The sequence below is a fragment of the Pagrus major genome, chromosome 1 (assembly GCF_040436345.1).
Source record: "Pagrus major chromosome 1, Pma_NU_1.0".
In the NCBI taxonomy this organism is placed as follows: domain Eukaryota; kingdom Metazoa; phylum Chordata; class Actinopteri; order Spariformes; family Sparidae; genus Pagrus; species Pagrus major.
In genome coordinates, this window is record NC_133215.1 from 22143743 (window position 1) to 22164923 (window position 21181).

At 41.4% G+C, this 21181-nt stretch overlaps 1 protein-coding gene across 2 annotated transcripts; it reads left to right on the forward strand.

The window, feature by feature from the left end:
* The first annotated feature begins 1497 nt into the window (after positions 1–1497).
* Positions 1498–19635, forward strand: map2k7 (mitogen-activated protein kinase kinase 7). 2 transcript variants are annotated; one of them, XM_073469416.1, is made up of 12 exons: positions 1498–1621; positions 3531–3578; positions 6160–6304; positions 6639–6705; positions 7698–7811; positions 9174–9293; positions 9412–9519; positions 9611–9790; positions 9921–10001; positions 10763–10905; positions 11329–11374; positions 11458–19635. In XM_073469416.1, the coding sequence occupies exons 1-12, from the start codon at positions 1498–1500 to the stop codon at positions 11599–11601; spliced, it is 1320 nt and encodes a 439-aa protein (XP_073325517.1). In that variant the 3' UTR covers positions 11602–19635. The 2 variants fall into 2 exon arrangements, with proteins under 2 accessions (XP_073325517.1, XP_073325526.1); XM_073469425.1 differs by lacking the exon at positions 3531–3578.
* The last annotated feature ends 1546 nt before the right edge of the window (positions 19636–21181 follow it).

The following is a 21181-nucleotide window of genomic DNA, read 5'->3' on the forward strand; positions in this document are numbered from 1 at the left end:
TGTATGGCTCATTTAATAGAGTTAATACAAACGCACGTCACCTATGAGCCAAAATAAGTAAACTTATCTGTTTAAATCCAGAGTGAATCACTGCAGCATGCGGGGTCAGTACATTGAAACATCTCTACCTTTTTAATACTGAATAACACCCACATGTGCTCTCTGCAGGTTGGGTACAATATAAGAGTGTATGCACTACAGTCAGTGAACGCAACATACTATTGCTTCTGTGATCACCTGAAGTTACCTCTTCTATAAATGTCTGCTCCCACCAGCAAAACGTCACAGAGATGCCATTTAAATCATTAAAAGACACATGGAAGCTGTTTCTCTGTGTAAAACAATCACATTTCCATCTGCTTTTCAGGTATGATCAAATAAATCGTTTTGTATTTGCCTATATTTGACAGTGACAGCAGAGATACAGATACAAGATCAGGTGCATCTTAATCACTCAGTTACCTGACCCCCTTGATCACTTGTTTCTGATTGGAGCTTAGGTCGTGAGGGTAAAATAGAGAGCTGCAAGTAACTTCTTATTTTATTATCTCTGAATTTACAATTTTATTAGATTAGATTATTAGTACAAAACCTAAATATATTATATTATATTGTCTTTGTTCTGAAATATTACAGTAAATCATTACAGTGAGACGTGTCAAATATCCTCTGTGTGAAGGGACAATGAAACTGAGAAAAGCAGTAAATTCTCATATTTGAGAGGCTGCTGACAGAAAATAACAAATAATTTAGAACTATTTCATTATCAAAAGGCTGGGATATTAATTTAATAATATTAATATTTAATAATATAATTATGAAACTTGTTCTGTGGTGTTCTTGATTAGATGTTGGATGTTTTTAGATGTACTTGGCTCGAGGGAGAGAGCACATAAGATCATGGACTGAGGCCTACGGTTAAACATCATTTAAATTACACATTTTTCGTCTAAATATTTATGTATTATGTGTTGCCTCTATTAAACATCAGAAAATAGTAAAAGACAAATGCCCCGTCACAGTTTCCCAGAGCTCAAAGTGACGTTTCAAAATGTTGAATGCTCAAAACAGTTGCAGATTAGTTTACTTCACTTGACAAATAGTTTCAGCTTCATCAGACTAAAACCATTTACCCAAACTCTACTAACTCACTTGCTCTGGAGCTGCGACCACAATACATAACTTTATAATCAAACATGGTGCATTATATTTCAGCCAACAGATTGTAGCACCTACATCTGGGTACCAGGTAAATGAATATTAACTATTAATGACGGTGCAAGTGTAATCGTGTAGTATGTGTGTGTGTGTGTGTGTGTGTGTGTGTGTGTGTGCCCATTCAGTCAGTCAGTCAGTGTGTGTGTGTGTGTGTGTGTGTGTGTGTGTGTGTGTGTGTGTGTGTGTGTGTGTGTGTGTGTGTGTGTGCTGCTGGTCCTGCCTGCCAGAGAGGGGAGTCGAGAGCTCTGCTGGGAACTACATGGTGCTCAATTTTTCAAGATGTCGTCGCTGGAACAGAGGCTGTCGCGAATCGAGGAGAAACTAAAGCAGGAAAATGAAGAAGCTCGCCGGAGAATCGACCTCAACATCGACATGAGCCCGCAGCGATCACGTCCTAGGCCAAGTGAGTGTCCACCGGGGAGGACCGGGGAGTCGGTAACGGCCAGAATAGCCGGGGGAAAGATCGGAGAGGCGGAGGGAGGGAGGGAAGGAGCGGGGGTGTTATGCTGCTCCTAGCTACCACATGCTAACAGGCTAGCTACATAAACAAACACCGACTCGGCTTGGTCGGTTCGTTTTACCGTCAAATCGCTTACCAAACAAGAGAGGCTATTTCTAGAGTGAGTGAGGCGACATGTTTAAAAAGATAAAGCGCTGTCATGAAGTATCTCGCTGACAGTCACGTCCCGAAATCTGCTCCGATCCTGTCCTGTCAAACATGCTAGGCTAGCAGGCTAGCAACCTGAGTGATAGTCGGTGGCAGGCCCAGCGTCAGTCAGAAAATGTGTAGTTTCCAGTCTGTTAATGAAATATAACGGAGGTGCCATGTATCCACCGCTTAGCTACAGCTTCGTGTCGTTATCAAGCAGCGTGTTTGCTTGTGGCTCCTGCGGCAAAGTCAGTTTTCAGTGCTCGTTTTGACCCTTGACGAAACGGACGCTAATTTGTGCAGGCTATCAAATCAAGCTAACGTTCAACATACGCTACCGAGCGTTGGCTCTGGTGTTGTGTCGTTTACACAGCTCCACATTTAGAGGTGACATCTACACTATCCGACACAGACTCGTTGAATTGAGTCGTTTACAATATAAAGGGAATATGTAGTGAGTGTTATAGGATTGGGTGAAACAGTAAGGCTGGGCCCTTGAACCGTCTGGAGGAGAAAACTGTCCAGCAGCAACATGCCTGCACTGACTGACATGTAACACCGAAATAAACACTGTGCTGGAGACAGAAAGCTCTTTATTATCATACCAGCTGACCAAATCAACTTTTAAAGATGCTAGCCGACGATATAAGACACCTTGTTCACTCCCTTCTCTTTCAGATCATCACTTCTTGTCCATTCATGTGAGGTTTGAGTGACATTGACTATAAACCTGCTTTTTTCCCCTTGTTCTTGTCTTTTAAAATGTTAATGAGGTTTCATTAGCTGTCTGTAAGAATGAGGGTTAGAAGAAAGGCTCTATATTTTTCTTTTTGTCAACAAATCTTAAGGAAAGACCAAATCTAGCAATAAATGGGCCCTACTAACAGGTGTTGACTGTGAATCCTAAAGCTTGACATGAGATATACCTCACGTGTTGTCCAAAAACTAGTGAGGAGATAACGTTGATGAGCCACGACGTAACAAATCATTTAACGCAGTTTCTCGATATTATAACATTCAGTGGTTTCCATCCTCACATGCCAACGCCTCAATTTTTAGTTCACCAGCAATCCCTAGCTTTTAGTTACCCTGTGTGAAGTGATCCAAGTAAGTTCAGCGCAGTGAATTACATGGATTAAATGTTTCATTACAGTGAACGTGGGCACTGTAGTTTATTTTGAGCTGCCGTAAATACTCATTAGAGCGACAAATGTGTTTTAATCTGCAGTTGAGAATCCCCACGAGATATTTACTCCTGTTTGAGTAACGTTTGCTTCAAAAAAACCAGCAGTGATCAGCTGTTTTAAATAACATATCTGCACCCTGTTTTTAAAGATTCATGACTTCAGTAGGAACCGATGTGCTCGGGGCTGAGTGGCACAGACAGGGTGGGGAAGTCGGAAAGTATTGAAAGATGGATTGTTGATTTTGGTCTTTTCAGAGGACTTATTGACAATAGGAAAAAGATTAAAAAGAATCACGCTGGCCTTATCCTCTAGTATACACCACATGTGTTTATGCCTGAAGAGAACAAAGAATTACAGGAGCCAGAAAGTCTGTGTTTCTCTCCCTATTTGTTATATGATTGTGTGTGTGTGCACGTGTGATCGTAGAACAGAGCAGTAATGTGCGTGTGTGTGTATATTTTCTTTCCTCCGTCTAGTCATCGTGATCCAGCTCAGTCCTGCTCCAGCCCCTTCCCAGCGTGCAGGTATCATTCAATCCATCGCTCTCTCTGCCACTGCACCCCCCCCCCCCCCCCCCCCCCCCCCCCAACACATGTATCCCCCATTTCATCTCCCATCCCACCTCCTCCTTTCTCATCTCTGTCAGGCCCTCAATATTACCACTTCACTTACTGTAATTACTCTTACATGTGTCTTCTTAACACTTTTATGAAGATTTCTTACGTCCGGTGTGTTTAAGACTAAAAAGGACCCCAGCAGTTATTTACACCTCCTCTCAAATCACATCCTCTCTCCATCTTTCCATCCCTACTCCTCTCTCTGTCCGTCTGTGTGTGCCAGTGGCAGGGCAGTGTTGGTGTGTGCTTGACGTATGTGTGTGTGTGTGTGTGTGTGTGGACGTGCGTCAGATGATTAACCTTCGTTTCGCTGGAGGCAGAGAATCACGGTGCATGTGGCTTTTTTGCACGACACAATGTTTGGGGTTGTGTTTTTTGTTTGACACAGTCTCTAATCCAGCATCCCCACTGGTGCGTCTGCAGGAGTGCTGTGAACACTCTGGCTTCTCTCTCTCTGTCTGTATTCTTTGCGTGGCGACTGAAGACTTGCCTTCCTGTCCGAGTCCGACTGACTGACTGTCTGACTTCCAGCTTGGTCTATGCTATGCAGTTTTGGCCGAATGTCTCCTCTCTTTCTCTCTTCCCTCACGTTGGACTGTTTGATGTAATTCGCCTGTTATTCATCTTCTGGCATCCCCGTTCTTCCTGTTGCAGCAGGCGGTGGTGCAGCAGTGCCTGCAAGTATCTGCGTGTGTGTCGTCTCCCCCCCCCCGCTCTGTCTGCCCGTCTATCCTGTCATCCGTCCATCTGGAGCCAGCCGAACTCTGGAGATGCGATCTGTGCCAAAGACTGCCTGAGTTCTCCTTCCTCTTCGTACTAACCCCTCCTCCCTCTACACTAACTGATTCTTCCCTTACAGGCTCATCCATCCACAGGTGACTCATGGATACAAACACCTGCTGGCACTCTCAGAAGAGCTGCCAGTCTGCTTTGAAAAAAAAATGAAAATGATGATAATTAAGGCTGCATGATCCTCAGTGTTTTGGAAAATGGTTTGAACGTTTTTAAGAAAACACTGAAGTGAAATTGACATAAAATGGGATTCAAACTCTTTGAAATCAGACTTCCGAAGTTTAGTAATATTTGAGGAGGTCATCGTAGCCGCTGACTGTCTGAGCATTCGGTTGCCTGTACTAATACTTTAGATTGTTGTCCTGAACGTCTTTAACATCTAGAGTTGGAAAAAGAGTAAGTGCTTGCTGGCACATACTCCTGTTATAACAAGGTCAGCACTGTCTTTAACATGTCCTTGAACGCATGATTTATACCTATGTTTATACGAGAAGCATGTTGCATCCGCTGTTTGGATCAGTTGTGAACTGGACCTACAACTGTCAAGTTGGCATCCGGGGTTTAAAACCATTTTGGGGTTTCAACCAGACTTTGTGGTTTTGTGTGGATAATATCGTCTTTAATGACACATTTCGGCTTATTACAACTTGGGTTTCTTTGCTCCGGCCATCAGGTCTGTCGGTTATGATGAAGTCGTACACACCAAAATCATTTTATGAGATCTGCTAAAAAAACATTTTTTTTAAAAAGTCCAATGAAGCACCAAACACAAGCAGTTAAATGGTCATATTCATTTTGAGAGTTGACCACGGCTGGACTTCTGCTCAACTTTGATCTACCGTGATTGCCGTAGTTGTACACAATCAGAATTCCCCTTTCAGTGAGGGATTATTAACAACATTAGGTGTGCATAAATAAACTTGGGTTATTTAAAACCTGTTAGAACGACTGGCTGCTCTTGCTGTTTGTAATGTTGCTAAGATCCCAGCAGTCACTTAAGTGGGTTCAATGCTGTCATAACAAATAAAACCAATGGCTGGAGCTAATATGATGAGTCCCAAGTGTAAATAAACCATATTTTCCCTTTTTAAAAATGTACTGTGGACGTCCGCATCCCTAAACTGTACCTCCCGAGCTGTGGGCTAACTCTGTGCTGTCTCTCCCTGCCTGAGAATGGTGTTGCTTTTGCTCTGAGATAACCGTCCTGTTTGTTTTAACATGAGGTCGGGACGTCAGTGTAACGAAAACAAAGCTGTAACTTCGGGGAAATAAAAACAGCAAGTTCATCCACTACGAAGGGTCTAGATAGCAACCAAGGCCAATTTCTCTTGGTGTCTCATGGGAAATAATCTTCAATCGTTACTACACAGGACATGATAGATCTTTCTTTTCTCATCAGGCACTTTGATTTAGTCATTAAGTGTCAATCTGAAGCCCAGATTTCAGGAAGGAAACACTGATATTAGCTTTTAAAGCACACATAATATAATAATACATTATCACTATTAATATATTATATTGTATTCTCTATTGGTGCACAACAGTTTTAATCCACTAAAATAATGGAGTCGGCGACTGCATGAATAAACATAGCCATCTTACACCTCCTGGCATGCTGGCCTCTGGTGTGAAACGTACTGTACCATTCGTTCTGTTCTGTGTCTAATGTGTCATGTCCCCCCCGCCCCCACCCCAGCACTCCAGCTGCCGTTGGCCAACGATGGAGGCAGCCGTTCATCGTCTTCAGAGAGCTCGCCTCAGCACCACCCTTACCCCAGCCGCCCGCGACACATGCTCACCCTGCCCACACCTCCATACGGCCTACAGAAGAGCTTAGAGAAGTATGTGGACACAGAAACATGATCAATAACATTCTGTATTAAAGGATCTTACTGCGTTAATGCAGCATCAGTAAACTTGATCTTACATGCTGTATATACGCACATAAGAACTGGGGAGTAAGCAGAATCAAGGTTCACTTAAAGAAGAGCAGGTTGTGTTACACATAATGGATCCACATACATACAGAGTGTGGGTGGGAGAGATTTACAGAAACACATTTGTGAGTCAGAAGTCTTGCTATCATCAAAACAAACGTTTCACACTGAATCATACTTCTTATAGCATTGGTGCTCTCCGGCATTGTGTGTTAATGTGTGTGTTTTGTCCCCGCAGTGCAGAGATCGACCAGAAATTGCAGGAGATCATGAAACAGACGGGTTATCTTAAGATCGACGATCAGGTGAGACGTGCACACAGAGACACATGATTAGTTTAATGAGAAACAGTTGATCATACACCTCATCAGACTACATCCAGGACTGGGTAATATGGAAAAACTTATGATCACAATAATTAGGCCAGACTGACTGGCTGTCTCGTCTTCCAAAGCTTATCATCGCTATCGTCATAAATTTTGTTGCGATCCCCTTTCGAGTCTTCAACAGGAACTGATAGGGTGGAGGCTGAGCTCTACAGAAAGTAGGAAAGTATTGAAAGACGGACTGACTCATTGTCGGTTTCTTGTTTGTTCTCCTCAGTTTTCAGAAAAATAAATAATCTCATCCATATTACTACAATTAAAAAGCAGGCATCCTATTGTAGTTAGAACGGAGACCATTGTTAGACCAGGAGAAGGTTACAGTAAAAATTAAAACCCCTTAAACTCAAAAACTGTGAGATGTAAGTTGTTGTTGTTTACCAAGATAAAATGGAGGAGATCGACTATGGAGCAGGCCCCATTTTGTTTGTTTTTGTCCTCCCTCCTCCAGCCTTTAGGTCCATTATCATAGTTGGTGCCAGTGAGGGTTTGAAGCTGCAGAGAGCTGAGAAAATGATTTGAGTCATCGCTGCACTCCAGATTGTTTTTACTTACCCTCATTAGCCCACAGGGGTCGTTACATCATGCACTCGATGAGATGTCACTCACAGCGTCTCAGTCACCAGTGATTTAATTTTAACGAGGCACGGAAATGATGCATCTTCCCCACTGTGCGCTAGTATTCTCAGTCATGGTCAATGGGGAAGCGGCTTAATTAAACATCAAAACATTTGTTAGTAAATGGCCCAAAGGGGTTTACTGTTGCCTCACGATGCAGAAAGTCAGAACTGGCCTGGCTCATCTATTTTCAGCTTGAGGAGTTTGCACAGTAACAACATTCATTAATGTTTACCAGCACAAATATCTTGAGGATGATCTAAAGTCTTGTTTTATTTGCGTTTGTCCATCCACAGCGGTATCCAGCGGAGGTGACAGACCTGATCAGTGAGGGGGAGATCGGCAGCGGCACCTGTGGGCAGGTCTTCAAAGTTCGATTCAAGAAGACCGGCCACGTCATCGCTGTCAAAGTAAGACCCTCCTACCCTCGCACTCACCTGGTCACAAAACACATCAGTACTAAAATGTAGATTTTACAGGTCATTTATTTAATGTACTGTACTCCTGATTGTTCTGTTTTGTCTCAGCTTCATGCTGCTAATGCAGTGCAGGGGAGAGACAAACTAAGCAAATACACAGAAAGATGTCGCTAATTTGAGTCAACGTCTTTCCTGTAAAATAAAATCTAAAAATGCTTTTATGTTCTCCACATGCGGATAACCGTAACAGAACCAACATGTTTTTTTTCCTCCATGCCATAAGTTTATTGTTTGTTGTTTATAGGGGCCCCAGTAGCTCCGACTGTTCTGGGATCCACAAATGTACATGGGACAAAATTGGGGCTGCACCTTTATAAATATTTTCATTGCAGATTAATCTGCAACGATTATTTGCTTGATTGTTTGGTTGTTTTGTCCATGAAATGTCAGAAAATGATTTAAAAAGATGTCAATCAGTGTTTCCTAAAGCTCAAGATGAGGCCTCCTCAAATGTCTTCTTTTGTCCCCAATCCAAAGATATTCAGTTTACAGTCACAAAGGAGTATAGAAACCAGAAAATCTTCACATTCAGACGGCACTGAATTGGTCCATAATCCACAAAGAGATAAGACACAGGACCATAAAAATATATAACCTAAATAATATGTCTCTTTCAGTTTGAAGCTCTTTTTTATTAGTAATTTATCTGATGGGGGTGTAGTAACAGCCGATAAATCAGAGGAGGCACTGTACTGAACAGTGTATTTAATTTAATCTGTTTCAGGTTTGGGAAACACGAGCACTGTGTAGTAATTATAGTGTTTATGCGTTACTAATCCTGGAGAATGTATGTTAGTGATTGTGCTGCTCATGCTGTGGTGTTGAACGACAGACTCAGGTACCATTGTTTTGGTCAAGCTAAACCATTTTAGGGAACAAATGCTGTGGCTCATTAACATAGAATAAGATCTTCCTACAGGGGCTGTAAAGACATGAAGACAACTCTCAGACATTGGTCAACATGATCAAAATACAGCAGGACCTTGATGCCCAGCCTGGTTCAGCTCTCTCATTTTCTGTTGTGCTTTAATTGTGACTAGTTTACCAACACAGTGGCAGTAATGACCCCACGCAACAACCCTCCTATTTAAGAGATGACTTAATTGTAGCCGTCCAAGCTGTTTAACAATTATAGAGTCAATCAGCAACACGAGGACTCTTTTGCTTTGTGATTCCCTAATGGCTTGTTTCTTAACATGTACATCCAGCATGGTGTGTGTTGCATGTGTTCAAATGCTGGGAGGAATTTTAGATGTCTTATTGTGTGTGTGTGTGTGTGTGTTCTGTCACCAGCAAATGCGTCGCACAGGAAACAAGGACGAGAACAAGAGGATCCTGATGGACCTGGATGTGGTGCTAAAGAGTCATGACTGCCCTTACATCATCCAGTGCTACGGTGCCATAGTTACCAACGTGGGTGTCCCCGAAACACATTACTGTTTATATTGCCGACAAAATATCAGCTTAGCTCTTTCTGCCAGGACTGGTAAAAGTTGGATGTGTGTGTGTGTGTGTGTGTGTTCTTGTACAGACGGATGTTTTCATTGCCATGGAGCTGATGGGAACGTGTGCTGAGAAGCTGAAGAAGAGAATCCAGGGCCCCATCCCAGAGCGAATCCTTGGAAAGATGACAGTGGCAGTAAGTGGAAGAAACTCAGACACGGATGGGAAAGTTTAAAACCTGATTGTTTTACTCTTATAGTCTTACTGTGTGTGTGGTCCTGCTTCAGATAGTGAAGGCTTTGCAGTACCTGAAAGAGAGGCATGGTGTCATCCACCGGGACGTCAAACCCTCCAACATCCTCCTCGACGCTAAAGGTCAGATCAAACTGTGCGACTTCGGCATCAGCGGACGCCTCGTCGACTCAAAGGCCAAGACCCGCAGTGCCGGCTGTGCTGCCTACATGGCGGTGAGTGAACACCCACACACACACAATACACTCAAAACACTGCAAGTATCTCACACACAAATCACAGTTTACACCCTACACACACCCTGGTTTCCTAAACAGAGCATTGCCTGTCTTTGTGTTCTTGCAGCCTGAGAGAATAGACCCTCCAGATCCCACCAAACCTGACTACGACATCCGAGCAGACGTGTGGAGCCTTGGCATCTCTCTGGTAAGACTCCTTTCATTTTATTAACATAAAAGCGGTGCTCTTGCACTTGTTTTCTCAGTGGTTGCCGGGGCCGCCTGGGGTGCCGGAAGAACTGATAAGGGGTACAAGATTTGTGCATTTATTTCATTATTTATTTGTACACCAGAGATTTCTAATGAATGAATAATGTTCTGAGTTCAACAAATGACAAAAAACCAATATCATCACAAAAGCTTTTGATTTTGAATTTGGAAGCCGTCTTGAACATACCACCTGCAGAAATAACACTCAGACCAACAAAAACGAACTTGTCAAAATCACAACTCATCACTTGTCACAACCGGAGCTTGCTAGCTCGGCAAGTACTGCTAGTCCTGTTTGAAAGCTTTAATGACTGAGGATGAGGATTTTTAAATTTCATTTCATGTGAGGCCGGGGATGTTTTACATCATCTGAATATTCTGCTGTAGCTTCATCCATTATTATTCAGCTGTGAACAGAGACATGAGTGGTTACCCGATAAGCCCCCTTTTTGACTGGATAATACAACTAACTAAAGAGCCTTCAGAACTAAACCAGGAACTAAAAGTACCTGTGTTTTCATCACATCCAAAGCACAGTGAACACACTGAAATAGTCCAGTCAGGTAATTTCACTGTTTTGTCAAATTATAAACACTTGTAGACGACTGTAGAGTTTTTATGTTCTTTATTTAAACATCCTTTTTGCAAACAAGTGAAGTGTTCGTTGACTGGATGATAATGGGTCCTTGTGTGTACTAGGTGGAGCTGGCCACAGGACAGTTTCCCTACAAGAACTGCAAGACAGACTTTGAGGTTCTGACCAAAGTGCTGCAGGAAGATCCTCCTCTGCTGCCTCTCGGCATGGGCTTCTCCCTCGACTTCCAGTCCTTCGTCAAAGACTGGTGAGCACAAATCTCTCTCTGAAGCTGAAACTCACCGACTACAAAACAGTCAGAGCTGTCAGTTCATCACATGGTGGTTTTTTGAGAGAACCAAGAAAAAGATCCAGATCTGGTAACAGTGCTTTTAGCTACTTTGATCCTGTTCTGTGGAACAAATTGCCTGCCTGATGGTCTGTCAGGTGTGTCACAACTGCTTTTGTGTTTGTGTCTGTGGGATGGTTGTTAATGTCTTGTGGAGGCTGGGTATTTGTCAGTGTTGTTTGTTCTTGTATTATACAGTATAATCTCATGTCTCTTGTTGCTGTAAAGCACCTCTAATTTCCTCGTAAAGAAATGTTCTGTAAAAATGAAATTGCTATGCCTTAAAAATGTTCTTCAAATGTACAAGTTGCAGCTTCACTTCATGTGTGTATCTTCCCACAGCCTCACAAAGGATCACAGAAAAAGGCCAAAATACCACCAGTTGCTGGTAAGACAACAGTCAAAATGAGAAAAAGACATTTTATTGAGATTCACCAGAAATGTACCTAAACTGTCTCCCTCTCTCTCCAGGACCATAATTTCATCCAGCGTTACCAGGTGCTGGAGGTGGACGTGGCCGGTTGGTTCCAGACGGTGATGGATCGCACCGAGTCGCCTCGCAGCAGCCAGTGTTACAGCCATCAGCACCAGCTCCACTCGCTCTTCAGTAGGTAGCCTAGCCTACCCCAGCCCGGCGTTAGCTTAGCCAGACGCTAGTCTAGCCTAGCTTTAGCTTTGCCAAGCCCAGACTCAGTCTGTCCTAGTCTAGCCCAGCGTTAGCAGCTAAGCCTAGCGTTAGAGCCAGCCCGCCTGTCCATCTGTCCACCGGAGCACCTGAAGAGCCCACAGAGGAGGGGGAGAGACTCGATGGAGGTTCTCTGGATGGACAGATGGACGGAGAGATGGACTGATGGATGGATGGATGACACAGGTGGTTCTGTTTATCTGGACAGGCAGATGTGGGGAGGAGGGAAGAGAAAAAAATGCACACTGTAGTTAGCTTCATTCATTTAGACTCATGTCTCGTCACTCTATCATGTCACATCGCAGTGTGTAACAGCCACACACACTTGACATACAAACTGTTTTTGTATCTTGTATGTGTCTCTACATTTCCTTCACTTTCCATTAGTTTTCCACCTACATGTCTGTCTCCAGCATTGATCCAAGCCATTGGATTAGTCAACAGAGTAGTCACTACACACTGGAACAAAGCATCTGCTACATTAGCAAACCTGAATCTCTCTTGTACATAAACATGATGGAGGACACAGCAATGTCCGGTGCAATTATGATTCTTCAGGTGTTTCTACTATCACACATTCTCAGGCTGTGTGTGTGTGTTTGTGAGTGAGTGTGTGTGTGTGTGAGAGAGAGAGAGAGAGAGAGAGTGTATGGATCAATATCAAGACACAGTCACTGGTTGTTTTTAGTAGTGAGATTATATTTCCTCGTCATTTAATCACCTTCACACTACAGACAGCTGTAACACACAAGAAGAATGAATTAACCTGTCAGCTGTGCTTCATTTTTAACTTGTAGGGATAGTAACTCTCATTAGATTTAATATGAAATATGTTTAGAATACCCGTCATTGTATTTAGCAGGTGCATAATTGGAAAAAACAGTGAAAAAGAATCACAAAAAAATTAGTGTTGCATTTTAGCTTTGTAGAAAAGGAGTCATTGTAGTTTTTGCGTATTCAGAGGGATTTATATGAACTTTGAGAGCGTGACAAGAGACGTAGGGATGCTAAGAGGAGAAAAGACGAGTTGGAAAGGAAGAGTTTCAGAACCTTTCTAGAAGTATGCGAGAGAAAAGCAGAGAAAGTAGAAGAAGAGGGGAGTTATCGTTGATGGACGTTTGGAAGATCGAGTAACTGTTACTAGTGAGAGAAACGAGAGAAAGAGGCTGGAGAGGGAGAGTGATTTTTCATTGAGAAGATAAAGAACATGAGCTTATCTTGTACAAAGACTATAATGGAATAGATCTTATTACCTGTGGAGCATTTCTTTACTTCACTCTCTGTTCGTCTACCTCTTCCTCTTTGTCCACCTCTTTGTCTGCTTCTGCTGTTCAGTGTGATGTAGTGCTCCACAGTGTGACCAGACCAAAGGCTGCGTGTAGGTTGTTGTTGTCAGAGGCCAAGACATTTCAGACATTAAGAAGCCACACAGACAGGTCGTGGTGATGCATCTGTGTTTTAAGAACCTAGAGCAGGGGTCTCAAACTCGCAGCTCAGGGGCCACAACTGACCTGCACTGTCAAGAAGCCAACAATGTGTTTAGAATCGATTTACAAATATTTTTTTATTATGTTTTTGTGGTCTTGAAGCCGATTTTAAAGTTATCATGTACTTTTTCTAGAGTTGCAAACATCATCGATGATTTTGATATAATCATTAATGATTCATCTCATTGTTTTTTTTTTCTTCAATTAATCTACTAGTCTATAACATGTTAGAAAAATAGAGCCGTTTAGGATGGCATGTATCGAAATGTCTGTATCGATCTGCACACCACTGCCAGGAGTCTAAGGGTTGGGGTCACAATTTGTTGGGATTTTTGGAGCAACGGTCCAAATCTAATGATAATCAGTTCGCTAGAATCAAGACTCTTGAGAAACGGAAAGCAGTTAATTTTTGGCGTTTTTTGATTAATAATAACGATTAATCAGTTATCCAATGGTCAATTACTCTAGTAATTGTACCTTCTTAACATAAACTTAAACCAACAGCATGCAGATTTAGTGCAGCACACCTGACACCAAAGTGTCTCTTTATCAAAATAAAGATTGACCTAGAGCACAGACAGTGTCAAGAAGCCTGTGACTGTTCCTGGCTGGTGGCCCCAAGGTTATTTGACTTTGAGACCCCTGAACTAGAGGATTGTTATGATAAAATTGAGTGTATCAGGTGTGATAAAACAGACACATCTAACCTGGTCAAAGTGTTTATAACTGAGATGTATAGATGTACTTAATGAGCGCAGGTCTTCAGAGACTGACAGACTAGAGTCCGACTGCCTCCCCTCTCGCAGGGCCACAGCCAAAGCCTGCTAGATGTGCAGACTCAAACCTCCCACGCCCCGTCACGCACCAAACCAAATCACTGCTAGACACAGAGAACTGAGGACTGGCAACTATAGAGAGAGGAAACTGCTAAGTGTCAGAGAGAGAGTACAAGAATGTTGTCAAGATGGCAGAATAGATGAGTGAAAAAGAAACGACAGGAAAAGGAGATGAGAGGACAGAGTGAGGTGAGAAGGAAGACAGGGAGTGTTAAGAAAGTGAGATGAGAAGTTCAAGAAAAGTCAGAGACAAACTGGAGTTGGATGACAGAAAGTTAAGTGTATAAAAGAAGAAGAAGACAGAAAACATCAGCCCAGGTGTCACAGGACTGCCGAGCTCTGAGGCTAGCTGTTTGTTGTAAAAAGCTTTCATGGTGTTTCACCAATGTACCAATTCTGATTTTAGCCAGTGAGTTAGCGTGTTGTGTTTATGTTCTTCTGTTCAAACAATGTTATTTATTTACATTGCTACTGCTGCTACTTTTTTATTGCTTTAGACGCTGCTGTCACTTCTTTTCCCCAAAGGACAAATACTTTATTCTTTTTTCTTTTAAGCCAAATAAGTGAAATAATGCAATGTCAACACATGTTACCAAATACAGAGGAGTAAGTCTGAAGAGGGCAAAAGCAAGTGAGAGAGGGTGAGAAGAGAAGGTGCAGGGAGGTCGGCTTCACGAAAAGTACTAACAGACAAAATATAAACGCACACCTCACCTGAAATGTAGCTCTATGTGTAATGGAAGTAGTTAATCATTTATATCATGATGTCACACTAAACTCTGTACAGTGTAGATATGATCAGAGGGGATGTCTGTCTGTCTGTCCAGATGCTTTTTGTCACATCCATCCTTTACTCCGTCCATCCATCCCTCCATCTGTCCACAGGTCGCCTGCAAGCTTGACAACCTTGACAGTTTACACCAAAGGTGTCCACAACTCAACGAAAACATGAGAGAGCGAGAGAGCGCGTTGTTGTTATTGTTATGACTATTGTTATTGACATAATTGATTACTCTCAGCTATGATATATATGAAATCTCTCTTTAGCTAGTGGGAGAGGGAGAGGGGGGTGCCCTGTAGTATAGCAGTGATGTGTGTGTGTGTCATATACTGTACAGTACAGGGGGAGACTGTTAAACTAACACACAACGACAAAACCAGCCGGTTCATCCTTTTACTCAGTGAATCCACTCACTGTGGGCTTGTATCAGGGAGCTTCCTGTGGGCCACACGGCTTCACCGAGCCACTGACCATCAGCGATCCTGGATAACTGGTGTCACACAGCTGGTTTACAGCCAGCTCCGTTAACGTTTCCAATTCAGCTGTAATTTGTTGCTATGAGAAAAAGTTCTTAATCACGCGCCAATCAAATCAAATGTCATCAAACCCAGCTGCAATGTCTTGTTTCTTATTATCCATATATAGGTTGATACGGAAGTACCTGCAATAAGCTAAAATCAACCAATTTATAGCTTTACTACATTAACCATGAAAATAACATTGATGATCATTGGAGCTATTTTATTCTTTAAATAACTTATGAAAAGTATTCCTCCTTGTGATGAGCAAACTAAATATTATGTGTGAAAACTTTATTTTCCTTCAGCTGTAATGATCATTAGTTTGTGTATTAATCTATAATCTCTTGAGTTTTAAACCCAGAGCAGACACATAGTTACATAATTATCATGGAAATCAAAGTAACTCTAATGATACATTCAGACACTCCGTATGCGTGTCGCTCTGTTGCTTGTAACTTTATTTACTCTCTACTTATGTCCACGTTGTTAAATCTTTTTCATTGGTGACTCATTGTTTCCACTGATCTGATTACTCAGCAGATGGCCTTGTTTGGTTTAGATCAGTTGTTCTCAGTATTTTTCAAGTCAAGGACCCTTAAACTGACACAAATTATTTGTTCAAATTTTGCCCCAGGGTCCCCCATCTGATAAGACTTATGCTTAATATGTAAGAGTTTTATTTGAAACATTCAAAAATTAACAGAAAGTAAAGAAATAGCAGTTTTGACATTATGATGTCTAGCGGATTGTGTTGCAGAGATATTTACTGACGTTAAGGTGCTCATTAGCTGTCCTCATCCCGGTCCAAAGTTCCTGTGTTGGCTGCACGGCTACCTAAAGCTAGCTAATGGCAGCTCCAGTTAGCAGCAGTAAGCTGTCACTTTGGGGATATTCTGACCCTATTTGTTTTTATTATGAATTTGACAGGTTGACATATTGCACCTTTTTAAGTAAATATATAAATAAATAATAATAACTAAGAAATAATTAACTCTCCTTTTTGCTGGGATCCTTCTGAGAACCACTTGTTTAGATCAATCTGCTCTCCGTTAGCCCTGCAGCAAACCATGGTAACTTAAAAGTGAGCCAGCTTTGTGATGCCAGAAAACCTGAGTTAAGCCCAAAGATGGCTCGTGTCTCTTCATGATACAGGCCCTCTGAGCAGACTGACAGTGAGTTGGCACAACTCCGTTAGCTCGGCCTTTTGTTGGGTTTTAATCTGGAGACCTGGAACTGATTTCCAACAGTGAACAGGGACTCTTATAAACTCTCCAGATGACAGGATTCAGGGCTGATGATGACATAATTGCTCAGCCTCTCTGCTAAAACTGTTTTATATAGACCTGAATCTGGTGCTCAGCGTCCGTCAGCTGTACTGCCTTGCCAGCACAGCCTGAGGTGTACTCATTGGTGCCGTTTCTAAAACACTCAGCGTTCACTGTTCAAACTCTGTACGTGTCCAGCTGGACCCAGTCTCCCACTGTCGAGGGTCTCTGTTATTAAGCTGATGTGTATTTTACACACGCACACACTCGCTCGACTGTGCCGTTTCCATCCAAACACCTGATTGGATGACGGTGCCACGCTATGGTTTCTGAATGAGAATGACTGTCAAGTGTGTGTGTGTGTGTGTGAGGAAACAACACATCTACAAAAACACACATACACACACACACCAAATGTATAAAGTGAACCCATTCTACACAGCAGTGCTCGCTACTGCCAATAGTGGCTTTATGTGTATATTAGCTGGTCAGGTGCGAGGCCAGGCGAGTATAAAAACAGCTAGCTCATAGCGTGTACCTGCGCTGTGCCTTGACATCGAGGGAGAGCGTGTGTGTGGGTGTGTGTGTCGTAAAACCCATCTGTAAGTAAACCAAATATCATTTTCACTATGCAGTCATTCAAACCATGTCAGCTTGCTTCGATGGGGATGAAAAACCTCGTGTACATACACAGATAAACTGGAGTTAGCGACAGTGTGTTGTTCTTTTTCGAGCCCCCCCCTCCCAGTGTGATCAACGTCACCGCCTTCAGCTAGTTCACAGAACAAAGAGAGAGAAAGCAAGAGATGTGTTTTGAATGAGCTGACAAATATTTAAGGATTGTATCAGGGTCGGGGAGGGACGGGGGTTAGACTTGGGGTTTGTAGTTTTGTGGGAGATACAGATCAATGCTGTAAAGTATATCAATTGCATGTTATTGTCACCGTTGTAACTGCCATTGTTTTGTTTGTTTTGTTTGTTTTGTTTTTTTTTTCTTCCAAGACAACGGTCGGTTGGGGCGGGGATGCACAAAACTTTATCCTTATTTATGATTTTTACACATATAGTCTGTATTTTTGTTTCTTTTTTGCAAAAATGTTGAATTATTGTGTACTTAGGAAAAGACACATTTTTTGCCTTTTTTTTTTATGTTCTCTGTCAACTTTGCAATATACTTTTTCACTTTGGACCCGTCAGTAGTCGTCGAGGAGGAGGAGGAGCTGTATCTTTATTAGCAGACAGTGTTTGTTAGAATAACGTCCTGTTTTTCCCCTCATTCATGTGCCGTGTGTCTTTCTTTCTTTCTTTCTTTCAGTTAGCCGTGTGTGTGAGCAGAGAGTGTGTGATGTTTATTCGTCTACCAAAAGTCTTTATTGATGGTGATTATTATTAGCTTTTATTTTTGTCCATTGTTTGTTTTTTATTATTACTATGATTACTGTTTTTATTATTATTATATTATTTTTGTTGTTATTATTATTATTATTCAGGGCAAAGATGACACCAAATTGAACAAAGAAATAATGATCAGTGCTGAGAGCTGGACAGTGTGTCCGTCTTTCTGAAGGTTTCTTTTACTGGCGAGGTGGAGCAATCGTTTATTTCTCACCGTTACGCTGTAGTGTCTGTCCACCTTATTTAAACCGCCACATAAAGATAACCTCTGAACTGAAAGTCTAATAGTATTTTTTTATTATTATTATTATTATATTATTGTTTTCCTTGGATCAGATATCATGATCGATTTATTTCTTGTTACCCCAGTTTGGGTCATAAATTGTGTGCTGTTATTTAATTTTTTTTCTCCCCACATCCCTGCCCATTGCTTTTCATTTTTTATTCTATTTTATGATTATTATTTTGTATTTTTTTTTTTCTGGTTTGTCTGATGCTGTAGGCAGTGAGCTGATTTGTCAAATACCAGAGATTTTTTTTTTTCCCCCTTTCTTTTTCTAATGCTGAGACTGTCGTGACTGATGTTGCACTTGTGATGGGTTTTATTTTGGTTTTGTTTTGTGTTGCAGATTGTTGTGCGGAGAGGAGAATATTGGGTGTTTTCCTTATTTTCTTTTTTAAGTCACAGCAGTTATTTTATCAATCATAGATCTGTGACACAGAGCAAGAAAAATGATTCTACAGTGTATTTTTTTCACTGATATTTATTTATTGGTCATTTGTATGTTTTTTTTTAATGTGTATTGCTTTTTTGTGGAGGGCAAACAGGACTCAAGGTAGAGGAGTTAGTCTGTCATTGGCATTTTACCATTGTGTACAGAAAGCAAAATATTGTATTCAACCATCACACTAACGTACAGTCCATAAAGTAACATATAAACAGGTTAAAATAGAAACCTACAGCACAGTAAGGTGAAGGCTTTACTGTGACTGTCTGACATTATTTTGTTTACCGTTTACCCTCTCAGAAGGCCCCATCAAACAAACTGCTCATGGGTAAAAGCTGAGTCGCCACAGCATGGTGTATTGAACTCTAGTGCTTTGCTAATAACTCACAGTCAAAGCTTGTATTGTTTGAAACTTGGATGGTTTTTATCAGTGAGTACTGAATGCCAGCAGCAAAGCAGACTAGATTGTTTTTAAGTTTAAGGTATTTCAGCTGATGATAACTACTATGATAGTGGACTGATTGGCTTGTTATTAACCTGCACTCCCTGTTAGCGAGGCAGGACACGCCTGCTTTGAATTATCAGTGAGGTTTGTTGCTTGGTTTAAGTCTAGATTGCATGACTTTGCTAGTGTGCAGGGCGGGGGGAGGATCGACTTCAGTCACCGCTGTTGCAGTTCAAAGGCTTCTTGTATGTACGACGCCATGGATTCATTGTCTTGACAGTTGTATCAATCGACACAGCTTTACTGCCTGTTTCTTTAATGTTTGTTTGTTTGTTTGTTTGTATTTTTTGTTTCGTTTTTGGCTGTATTTTATCCCCCCCCCAGTCTCATTTCAAACAGAATAAATGCCATTATATTGTGAATACCTCAGGATTTTTTTGGAGAAAAAAAATAATAAAACACTTAAAAATCAAATAAATAAATAAATAAAAAACTCATAAAAAGTTGATGTGTCATGGTGGCATTTTGTTTCTTTTCTGACGGGGTTTTTCATAAAGAAAACGGTAAACGTGATCAAAATTCAGACTTTTAGTCCACAGGAGGGCTGTGAAGGGATGACATTTTCATGGAACGATAACCATCTCTGGTAATATATAAATATTTGTTTAATACTGTGCACTGTGATATTTTCTGTTATGATGACCCTTCTTTTTGGTTGAACAATTTATTATAATTTCACAAAATGTCCTGACATGCAAAACTTGATATAAACTTGAAATATATCAATATTTTAATCACTAATATGGTAGAATTCAATACCTTAGATAAGCAAATGTACATGGTACAATAACGTAAGTTTTCATACCACTGTATACCCTAAAACCAGTAAACCGTTGCAACCCTAGTCCCTGGTAAGGGTGAAGCCTCCATAAGGTTACATCCTACAATTCCCATAATGCAACTAGAATTTTCAAAAGTGAGAGAGAGGGTGGAAATTACACCTTTGATGATGTCTTTCATTAGACCCTTCCTGTCTCCTTTATTACCACTTCTGTAACTTCCTGGAGACAGACAGATGATTGTTGAGTCTTAGTCAAGGTCATCAAACACTGGTGCTTTTGGGTGGCGTCCGACCGGAGCTGCCAACCCAAAGCATCAGTATTTGCCAATCTGGGGATGAGACTCAACAATCAACTGTCTGTCTCCAGGAAGTTGTGTTTTGTTGCTTTAAATACCTCAAAGATTTTAATTCAGGCTTTCTTTTCGATGTTGTAAGTCCCAAGTTTGAAACCCTGATGACATTATCTGGGGTTATTTGTCGAAGGCTTTTAGAAAGCTCCATCAGAGCCACAAAAAACATTACTGTACACAACTGATTACGCAGTGCTTCTCATAGTAAGTAAACTGAAGTTAATATGTAAAATCTGAAGGGTGACCCTTATTTCAGACTATATTAAATATTCTCAGACTTTCAAAATTCTCTAAATTAATTTTATACTCTTGTTTTCCACAGTCACACATATACAAATGGTTGGTGAAACTAAAAGTGAAAAGAAGCAGCTCAAAAATGCTCCTTATGTGGACAAACTCCAGCTTGTAGGTGCCAGTTTTGTCCACAGTGGGGTGCACTATTCATTCAGTGTGTTTTCCAACCTGAAATCGATGTCTTCAGGTTAGTCTGACGGAGCCAAATCCCTCCACAACAACCTGTTTTAAATCTGGTCTTTACAAATTGCTGTAACTGTTTTTCAAATGGTTATGTGAGTACAAGTGACTGAACTTCTGACTGGCTCATTGGTCTAAAATAACTCTGACAACAAAGTCTACCTTTTTATCGTCAAACACAGGCCATCCGATGTGTTCAAACGTGTCAGAATAAACTTTCATGCAGACCTTCTCTGACAACAGTCCTACTGCACTTTCCCCCCCACAGTGAAATGTGCCAGTTTCCTGGATGACACGTCAGGACTTGACATGACTGCTTTTGCTCATAGTTCAAATCTTACATAACAACGGATAATACATGTTTTAACTGACTTGACACACTTCTTT